General features: G+C 34.5%; 2 protein-coding genes across 5 annotated transcripts in view; both read left to right on the top strand.

The window, feature by feature from the left end:
* Nucleotides 1–1,681, top strand: part of LOC107746390 (myelin protein zero-like protein 2) — a 4,656-nt gene extending 2,975 nt beyond the window's left edge. The window contains exon 5 of the mRNA XM_016560596.1: nucleotides 845–1,681. Within this exon, the coding sequence (XP_016416082.1) occupies nucleotides 845–1,008 (164 nt within the window). The 3' untranslated portion in view covers nucleotides 1,009–1,681. The remainder of the gene's footprint in view (nucleotides 1–844) is intronic.
* Nucleotides 1,682–6,516: 4,835 nt separating this feature from the next.
* The window catches only part of scn4bb (sodium channel, voltage-gated, type IV, beta b), an 11,733-nt gene continuing 7,169 nt past the window's right edge, over nucleotides 6,517–11,080 (top strand). The window contains exons 1-4 of one of the 4 annotated variants that reach the window (XM_016560594.1): nucleotides 6,517–6,621; nucleotides 6,759–6,786; nucleotides 7,538–7,947; nucleotides 10,462–10,625. In XM_016560594.1, the coding sequence (XP_016416080.1) occupies nucleotides 7,848–7,947; nucleotides 10,462–10,625 (264 nt within the window). In that variant the 5' untranslated portion in view covers nucleotides 6,517–6,621; nucleotides 6,759–6,786; nucleotides 7,538–7,847. Of the gene's footprint in view, nucleotides 6,787–7,537; nucleotides 7,948–10,461; nucleotides 10,626–11,080 lie in introns of all 4 variants that reach the window. The other 3 variants (XM_016560593.1, XM_016560592.1, XM_016560595.1) reach the window with 3 other exon arrangements.

Below are 11,080 nucleotides of genomic sequence, written 5' to 3'. Positions count from 1 at the left end.
CTCTCTCTCCTCTCTCTCTCTCTCTCTCTCTCTCTATATATATATATATACACACACACACACACACACTGTATATATATACATATATACATACAGTATATATATACAGTGTGTGTGTGTGTGTGTGTGTGTGTATATATATAAACCTCACTACATGTACTGCTTTAGGCTAACCAAGCCTTGTCATAGCACTTGCATATTATTGCTGTTTTGTTGGCTTTGGTTGCTTCTATTGTCCTCAATTGTAAGTCACTTTGGATAAAACCGTCTGCTAAATGTAAATGTAAAATATATTCTATTCATTGTTATTAACAACATGAAATGCATTAAACATTACATTATGTTAAGGTTTCACAAACTGGGGTTCATGAGGGACATGAGTTTAATGAAAAGCTACTAATTAATTAGAAAGGAAGACTTAAAAGATGGAAAAAAATAATTGGGGAGTATCAATAAATGATGAATAATTTATTGATATTGTGTGAATAATATATAATTATTTAATCAATAAAATAACTGTAGTCTGATTATGAGTAGTTTAAAATTTAATTTAATCTAAATACAAGTACTTAATTTTTGGAATCTGATTACGTAATCCAGATTACATGTAATCAGTTACTACCCAGCTGTGTTAATGGGCATAATTATTTTATACAGTATTGCCAAATCATCAGTATATACAATAAAAGCGGTGGCAGGAAAAATAAATAAAACAAGATGCCAGTACTGGTAATAAAAATGATAATAATGTTAATAAGAACATACATTTGAAAATAATCAGAATAAAATAAACATTCAATAAGGCAGCTGAGCATTAAGAATACTTTCTGTTTTCTTCTTATAGTTTCATTCTCTGAAATTGGAATTCTGGCAATAGCTGTGGGTGGATTCATTGGCGTTGTTCTCCTGATCCTCATCATTTATATTGTTGTGCGGGTGTTCCGGAGACAGGACGATGATATGGTTGTTGAGATGGAGAACCACAAATCAAAGGATCAGGTGCTGTGAGAGAGGATGCCTGACTCAGTTAGTTTTCTGTCTGGACTAACCCATCTTTAACTACTAGTGATAACATATTTCAACACAGGATTTTCTAATTATATGAAATAACAATATCTAACTTTACAGAGATATGTTTTTAGTTATCATAACCTTTTTTTATTTTTGACTTGTGTATGAAAACTTAAGGTGAGGTAAAATTTCATATATAAAGTGATATCATCCATCTTTTGTATTCTTAAAAAGATGAGAGATATGAAGTGTTTATATGTGTTTAAACTCTGACTTCATTGACTGTTGCTGCCAATAAGTATGATTGAGAATTTTTGTCATTCTTCATTCTGTGTTTGTCTTTTGCACTACTTTACAGCCGTTTCCGTTACATACAGTAAACCTGTGCAGCAAAAAACAAAACAAAACAAAAAAACCTATCCATTTAAGGGAGCAATATAAATTCTAAAACCAGTAACAAATTTTGTAAATAAAGGTAGAATGGATGGATCAAAGAGAAACAAATGTAGTACCTGGACCTTTATTGTTCTTTGTACTGCCCATCTCAAATCTTCAGTGTTCTGGGATTCTCTGTTCATCAATGCTGCATGGATTTTGCTATTTAGAAAATATCTTTCAAATTAGTAAATTCATCCTTTAATCCTAGTTTCAAATAAAATACTGTACTTGTCTGTTCATATCAAATTATTTTTTATTACATTACTGTTTTATTGGATTTTACAAATGTTTATATGTTTTTCTTTTAATTTACACATTTTAAAAGTAAATAAAAAAACTTTTAGATTTTTTTTTTTTGTGAGTGTTATGTTCTCTTTTAAATTTTGACATGGTTAAGCTAGTTTTAAAAGCCATAAAAACCACAAATGTTTTATTTTTTCTATTATTATTTTTTCTACCCCCATTGAGTCTGATTGTATGCCAGTTTATGTTTATGTAACCCTTTTTTTGCAAGGGTTAAATTCTAACTTAAATTTAGCTATCCTAGTTTTGGTTGTGCTTCCATTAAACTGACAGATTTTATGATTATTAAAGTGTTTATTCAAAGTAGACTGATTTAGTCATGGTAAAAACACAAACAAGAATTGAACATTATATCTGCAAAATAATAATAATAATAAGAAGAAGAAAATAAATGAACATTGTGGCTGAATAAATATTGCAAATGATAAATATGAAAAAGCACCCTCTGGTGGCTGTAAAGTCTGTCATAAAATAGTGATAACATGAGTTAGAGTTTCATTCAATACAGTGAACAGCCAGAGATCCTTCTCCCTCAAATGGACCAACTTTGCACAGGCTCCTTTGTTAAACATGGCTGTAATCAGAACATAAATGTGTGTTTATTATTATAGCAAAACTTAGCACACTGAGAAGATGTAATTTAAAAGCATGTGTTTAAGAGACAGAGACAAGACACAGTATATTTTGTTACATTACATTGATCTGAGGTCAGTCATGAGCCTGTTAATTATAAACACACGCTGTGTTCTTCTGATGCTGTGTGTGTGTGTGTGTGTGTGTGTGTGTGTGTGTTGTAATAAGATGGATGAGGGACTTCTAAGTCCTAGACTTAAAAGGAGTAATTGAATTTATAGATTTTCAATTGTTTCAACCAAATAGAGAACCTGACTTCCTGTATGTGTGTGTGTATGTGTTTGCTCACTCACTGCGGTATACCAGAGTGTGCTGAAAGAGGCTCGTCCCCTGCCAGACACTTTGCTGCACCAGCAGAGTACACCTCTGAGTGTGTGTGTGTGTGTCTGATGAGAAAGAAATGCAGCATTGGTGGGAACTGGTCCAGAAAAGCAGAAAAAACCCTCGCCACCGTCAGTGCAGCACTCGCTGCAGAGCAGCCTCAAAACGGAGCGTAGAACTCCAAACTGCAGCCCTCATCCCACAAACACACACGCACACTTCTGCACTGTCCCAGTGTCTTACACTGTGATGTTATCAGCATGGATATTTTTGACGCCTCACTTGTCGATACTGTATATGTGTATATGTATACTGGATACTTGATGTGACCTGTGACACACAATACTTTGTCGAAAACTTGCTTCTTTTTTTTTTTTAAATAATTAATTGTGTTGTTTTATGAGCTTATTTTATTTGAGAGAATACATTCAATATTTTGGGATTTATTTGTCATAGTTTGAAATGACTTGCATATTTGCAGCATGCATATTTGAAATTAAAGCAAAGAGGTGTTTAAAACTGGTTAAAACTATATATAGAATTTTCCATCAACATAAACAATAAATTTAAACTTCAAATCTTTATATTGAAGTGCAAGAGAGTGTGTCTTTAACTTCAACTATTAATTTAGCATTTCTGTTTTTCAAACTTCCACCAAACATTAAAAAAAAAAAGTGAAACACTTTAGGGACAAATTCTTACTTATTACTTGTTGCATATTATCATGTATATTACTAGCATATTGCTGTTTATTATTACTTACAAAGCACATATTAATTAACATATTAAGTCTTATTCTGCATGACCATATTTTAGGTCCCTTAATCCTACCCCTACCCCATAAGTTAAGCATAACTTAACTTATGACCTTACTAACTATCAATCAGTAAGAAGCAAATTAGGAGTTAGTTAATTGTGAGAATTGGTCCTCAAACTAAAGTGTGACCAAAAAATGTATTTTTCGAAAATAATATGTATTTAATGTAGTAATAAAAGTTAGTTATGTATAATTACATGCAACTACCACCCCCCTCCCCCCACACCAAAAAAAAAAAAATGCTCTAACCCTATAGTAAGTGCATGCTGTTTGTTAATATTACTCAGTCAATATATTACTTAGTATTTCTCAAGACACTGCTTAACAGGATAGTCCAAAAATAAATATAATACAATTATAGCATAATTTACTCACCCTCAATTCATTCCAAAACTGTATGATTTTCTTTTTTCTGTGTATTATAAAAATATTTATTTTGAGTATGAAATTTTTATTAATTTTTTTTTTTTAACTCTTTGGTTATGCAACATTAGCAAGCAACATTAGCAAGGATGAACTATCCCTTTAAGAAAGTTTTAGTGATGATATCTAAATGTTTACAGCATTTGTATCAGCCAGTTTTCTTGGCACAACAGAAACCATGTAATGCTGCAACATCATTATGCTACTTCTCATGTCCATATGGGGATGATGCAGTAAGCATTCATGTGTGGTTTGCAGTCCTCAGTGGAGGGGCTTAAACAAGGGCCTGTTTTGAGAAAAGAGGATTGTTTTAAGCAAAGCAGTATCTGGAGTCAGCAGAGAGCTAGACATGATAGGGCAATAAGAAACACAGGAGACACAAGACAAAAACTCCCAACCAGTTTCTACTGCAGTAAAGGATTTAAGGAAATAAAAAGAAAGACCTGGATTCATTATAATGTAATTAATTTAAACTGTTTGCAAATCATATTTGTAGCAAAAACAGCAATAAATAAATAATGCAAGCTTAAAATGTCCCCACCAAATAGTGATGTATTTGCAAATAATATTTTTGGTAACATACTGTAATATGGGACCAATTTTTTTACTATAATTTTCACTTCCAGTTTAAACTATATATAGAATTTTCCATCAACATTAACATACATTTAAACTTCAAATCTTTATATTGAAAATTTCAACTATTAATTTTGCATTTCTGTTTTTCAAACTTCCAGCAAACATTTAACAAATGTGAAACACTTTAGTTTAGGGACCAATTCTCACTATTAACTAGTTGCTATTAGCATGCCTGTTATTAACATATTGGCTGTTTATTAGTACTTATAAGGCACATATTCTGCATGACAATATTAAACATTCCTAATCCTACCTAATACCTAAATTTAACAGCTACCTTACTAACTATTAATAAGGAGCAAGTTTATTGAGGCAGAAGTCATAGTTAATGGTTTGTTAATGGCGAGAATTTGACCATAAAATAAAGTGTGACTATATTTTTATTTTAAAATATATGAAAACAGCCTTAAATATATGAAAACAGCCTTTAAAAAAACCTTAAAACATCACAGCCAAATACTGAAGGAGTTAGTAGATACTATATTATGGTGTGTAAGCTAAAAAAAAAAAACATTTCAAAGTTCAACAAGGAGAGGAGCTTGCACACATAATGGTATTTCTCACAAAAAAAAAAAAAAACATGCATACTAGCATATTGACTGTTTATTAGTACTTGTGAAGCACATATTAATATCGTATTCTGCATGACCATATTTTAGATTCCTTAATTCTACCCCATACCTAAACCTAACAACTACTTTACTATTCATAAACCGCAAATTAGGAGTTTATTGAGGAAAAAGTCATATTGTTAATAGTTAGTTAATAATGAGAATTGGTCCCCAAACTAAAGTGTGACCAAAAAACTTTATTTAGAGGCCAAAAAGGTGCAAAAAGTTCAGTAGATTGCATGACTGGATATTACTGACACTCTATTGTTAAACAGTTGCAACGGAATGTTACTGGCGTCTTACATTGCTCTATTTAATAGTTAAAATGAAAGCTTCATGCGGGAATGACTTTTCTTTGATTTGATTAACCATCTCAGTAATTTTAATCTTGACGAGCACTGTTAGCCTGCTGAGGCAGATCAGCTTTAAAATGTAGCTATAACTTGTAAAACTTTTAGCTATGTAGAAAACTTTTTGACATCCTAACAACAAATGGTCCTGGAATATGGCAGATGACCGCTTGATGTTTCCTCAATATTTAAATAACTGATCATTGGTCCTCTGTTTAGCATAAGAAAAAAACCATACTCATCATGGCTTCTTTTTCCAATGATTCACCAATAAATACAAATGCAGCTCTTCATACCCATTTACAGCACATCCTAGTTTACATAGATTTCTAGGAGTCCCAAGTACACAATTTCTGGTTTCAGATGACAATTGTCCTTATCCAGGAAAACCTGACACTGCTGATGCAGCCTATTGTCAATACCAGAGGGGGTGGGGTTGAGAAATGCAGAGTCATAGGAAACTCAATTCTGCCCATTTATCATGGATGTGTGAGAGAGGGACATAGACACATATTCAAAGTCGCAGTAACTTTACAGGCGAACACACACATATACATGTACGGTGTGCTCATATTCATTTATGTGTCTTCCACAGTACGGGACAGTGATGCGTGTCACTCTTGTTGATAGGAGTCAGACAAACTCTTGTCACTCAGTCATTGTTAATCGATGTGTATCCCAGCAGTTGTGGTGCTGGCGGACCCCTCATGTTGCTTTCTGGAGCTGTCCTCCCTGTTGCCTCTCTAAAAACTGCAATGCAGAAGAGACTCCGGACCCCAAATAACACTGCCTAACAACCTGAACCCACATTTACTGCTCAGAGAGAGAGAGAGGAGGAGGGAGGAAAGAAGCAGAGATAGAAGGGGTGAGAGGAAGGAAGGGAGAGACAGGCAGTCAGCCAAGGAGGGGAAAAGTTGAGTGTGAGCCAGATTTTAGCCGATTTTTCAGAGAGAGAGAGGGAGAGAGGAGGCCGGGCTGCTGTTGAACAGACTAGCTGCAGTTGTCCTCAGACCTCCAGTGCTTCAGTGCTCTTCACTTCTGTTTTACCGGCTGGATTGCGCGTGTCCCTCAAAAGGTTCGTCCGTGAGAGTGCGTGTATGTGTGTGTGTCAGAGGGTGTTTGTGTGCGTGTCTGAGCAGTATCGGGACCAAAGCACTGCGGATTTGTGTGCAGCATATTCTGTGGACTGATGCCCTCTGCTTCTCCAAACAGGACACACAGATTTACCTGCTTAACAGAGGTACGGCACAGACACACACACACATGCTGACTCAACAAGACACAAAAACACTCTTGTGTCATTTGCAAACATTTTGGTTGGGTTTTCATAGTCAGAAATGTATATTATAATGCTGAATAATGGACTTATTCAAAAGCTCAGTGTGTTCATCTTTACAGTAACTGCTCCTTCTTGCATCTTTGTAGTTGTAATATGTATGTATGTTTGTAATATAATTTAACAAATGTAAATATTAATGTATATAATAATGTTATTAACACGAGGAAGACGACAGCAGGAACCTGAATGTTCAAGACTCATCTAATGAAGAACACAAAACCACTGCAAAAACACTTCTTAATGAGTTTAGAATTAGTCTTTCCATTAAAAACATCTATAAATCCTTAAAACAAGATAAATCTATATATTCAAAACTTTGAGGTCAGTAAAAAAAAAAAAAAAAAAAAAAAAAAATAATATAAATAAAAAATAGTTATAGTGTGTGTGTGTGTGTATATATATATATATATATATATATATATATATTAATTAATTTGCATGTATGCTGTAGATGCTTTTATCCAAACCAAATTATGGTCAAAACTCGCTGACTTAAGTGGGTTCTGTCAGCTGATCTCTCTTGGTGAGCTTATAACAGATAGGGCTATAGTTGTGGGATCACTTTTTTTAATATAGGGATTTGTAGTGTGGTTTTATTTGTATGTACTTGAGTTTGGATGTACCCTTCTGTTCAAAACTTCCCTTTTCACAGGTCAGAGGGCAACCGAACAACCGAAAAACGGAGCCAGGTGGAGTTCTAGAAACTTCTTCTTCCCAGCTGGGCAGATCCTTGTGCTTCCAGATCTCTTGAGACCTGGACAGGCCTTTGACAGAAGGAATCTTATGTTTGATGTTAGGAACTGCGAGCACAGATTGATCTAGTGCACAACTGCTGAGAAGCGGAGTCTTTACCACCAGGAAGCATCTTGAGGACTTCTGGGAAACTGATGAAACTGGACGTGAACTGCTGAGGAAGACAAGTGCACGTGACAAAAAGAAGGGAGAAGAAAGTGAAGTGGAGGATGGAGACACAGAGCAGAGGCCGTCTGAGAGGAGGAGGAGGAGGCGGTGGCGTGCCTTCAGAAAGAACTGCGTCCTGTCTTCTGCTCACACTCATCATTGGTAAGACTCTCCTCTACCTTCTTCTACTGAAAACATGCTGTTGTTATCTGTAATGTTCAGTTATGATTTTGATTTACAAAAATAAGCTCGAAAAACTGAATCCCTGTTTTTGTCAGAAAGTATGTACTAGTACCAAGACCTGTACTAACTGTACTAATAATTCATATAAAAAATTCATATTAAAAGCTGTGAGCTTGCAAAGTCTATGCAGTTCTCTGATATCCTAAACACAGACACACACAGATCCAGCTCCTAATGTTGCATTGCAGAGAAGCAGTAGAGTAAAGTGTTAAAGTCGGCATTAGTTTAGTGGCTCAAATTTCTGGGACATTTTTGACTCTGAAAATTGAACTACTCACAGGAAACTGTGGTCAGAGTTATAATTTGCTCACCGTCATGTCATTTCAAATCTGACTCGATACTCTCTGTCTGATCATGTTAAAATGTTTACACTGCTTTATTTCATTAAGCTAAGTGTTTTATCATTTAGGTTTGGCCTTGCATGTACATGGCTCTGATTAATATTTATTGCTTGCTTATTTTAAAGATCTTTTTTTATGATTCATACGTTTTATTTTCTTCAATGAGCAAACAATACATTCAGTTTACAGATAATTAAATGGCAAGTTCAAATTTTGTTTGTCAGTTATGATGGCATATTATGAATGATTGACAGACAATTATGTGTGTGAGAGTTGTGTACGGGGCGTCCCGTGCTGCTCTAGAGAACATACTTTGGACCACCACCACGGACTAATGCAAGATGAGACTTACAGTAAGGAATTGTATTTCATGGCTGGTAAAGGGGAGTATCATAGATCTTTATTCATGCTAAGTTAATCACAGATTTTGAAGAGAGCTGAGATGAAAGACAAGAGGCGGAAGATGCCATTAAATAGGCTCTAGAATCAAGTTGTCTGAAAATCATGACTGTTTGAGGCAAACTGCTTAAGACACTTTGAAATGTTTTTTTTATCATATAGTTTCATGTTATATGGGGTTTGCTATCTACATTTATTTTACACTGTAACTCTGTATTTCATAGTAAAATTAAAAAAAATTGAATTTATGCCTATTTTTATTTATTACATTTTTTAATTGCCTATCTCCTAAGGTAATTTGGAAGATACATTACTGAGAATCATTATGTCTCATAAGACTTTTTCCTCATCAATTTATATGCAGTTAAATGTTTCTCTGGGGTAAAACAGCAGGCTACATTTCTGTAACGGAAGCACAATGTCTCTTTAGAATACATGATGACAAGCATGTTGATTGAGTACACAGTGTTTCCACAATCACTCGTGTCCTGGTTTAAAATATCTCTCATGAAAGGGTACAGTTGATTGGTAGGACCTCTTCACTGCTCATGTAACCTTTCCTGACGAGTTACACAGCTGTGTAAACTCAGCACTCTCACGCCGGCACATGTTCATTCTGTCTCATTGTGTGCCAAGCAAACTTCTGGACACCTGATGTCAGAGAGCCCAGGTGTGTATGTAAGGTCACCACAGCCTGCTTGTTTCTCATCTACAATAATAAATTTATAGTTACAGTTATAGATGTTATATATTCTATAGGCCTATATATATTATGTATATGTACTTTTTAATATCCAGTCATGCAGTTTCACTGTCAGCTTGCAAAACTGCATTCAAACTTATACAATATACTATGAATATCAACAAATTGATTCTCACAATGAAGCAAGAGAACATGCACATAATTAAATCACTCATTAAATTATGCCTCTTACGTATTTCACAGTAATAAAAGACCATAAAAGTAATCGTAAACGCCAAGAACAGAACAGGTTAAATATAGATGACTAAAAAATGCTATGCACATGTAACAGTATCTCTGTAGAACCACATCTGAAATGTGAAAGCTGTTATATGAACCTACATGCTGACATATTCAAACTCCTTAATCAGCTGTGTTCTGCATGGTAGAAAACACCATAGACTGTTTTTATTATTATTATTCATTTAGTTTTGTTTTTTCACTATTAATGGTATTACTATTTTTGTTTTACTATTACACTTTCTAAACCATGACTGAAAAACAGTGAGTTGTTTGGGGGTTGTTGAGAGGTTTCTTACTTGACTAATTATATTTATTGACGCTATAAATTCTCACAAAGATTTATTCATGATTTATTTATTTTAACATGTCTGGGTGCTGAAATGATCACTGAGCAAACCACAAAAATTTAACATAGGTTCCGTATACAGCAGGTAGCCTATAAAAATGCTATGTTGCATAGTAGATATCACTCTGGGCTAGTAACTAGAAGGTTGTGGGGTAAATGGAGCGTCAACATAACCTTTATGAGTGAAAGCAAGAGAGAATAAATGGGTGCATTGTATATATGTTTTTGTGCATATGTCAGTTTGTCAATAATAGGTCTTAATGACCTTTGATAGATTTTCTTCTTTCTCTTCAGGTTTTGATAATGACACTGCATGTCTAGGAATGTTTTCCATCTTCATCTGCTTTCTCTTCCTGTTTCAGGCGTGTGTTGCGTTCATGCTCTGGAGATGTCTACTGGTAAGGTTCCATTTCTAGAAGCAGTGAACGGCAGCACAGTGCTTCTGCCTTGCACCTATGCCAGCTGTATTGGGATCACTAACCTCTACTTCAAATGGGAGTTCAATGATAATGGCACCATGCAGAAGGTAACCGCTATTCAGTTTAATAATCATGGGATTGCCTACTTATTCCACTAATGTACATTTAAAAAAGCAGAATAAGCAGATAGGCCTATTGCATGTCATTTGCTTAGAATAGAATAGAATAGAATAGAATAGATATTACCACACAGACACAGCCAATACTGAATAGGCCTATTACGCCTACTAATCAACAAACTGTATTGAGGAATCAATAGTTTGAGACCACATTGAAAATGTGCCATTTAAAATCTAATTTAAACCTGAAAATAAATTTTTTGATTTTTCTGTTTAAAAAAAGTATTTGTGCTGTTTTTGGTTACTAATCAAATAAGTACATTTGTGGCATTGATCTCGTGAGCTCCTTTGCACGTTCTTATGTTGAGTCATCCAGTGGTCAGACATTCCTTAATTTGACCCTGACTCTATGGAAGCAGATTAGACTCAATAATAATTCTTGT

The sequence above is a fragment of the Sinocyclocheilus rhinocerous genome, unplaced genomic scaffold, assembly GCF_001515625.1.
Source record: "Sinocyclocheilus rhinocerous isolate Xijiao unplaced genomic scaffold, SAMN03320098_v1.1 scaffold77, whole genome shotgun sequence".
In the NCBI taxonomy this organism is placed as follows: domain Eukaryota; kingdom Metazoa; phylum Chordata; class Actinopteri; order Cypriniformes; family Cyprinidae; genus Sinocyclocheilus; species Sinocyclocheilus rhinocerous.
The sequence above is the reverse complement of the archived record's forward strand: the minus strand, read 5'-3'. Positions and strand labels throughout refer to the sequence as shown.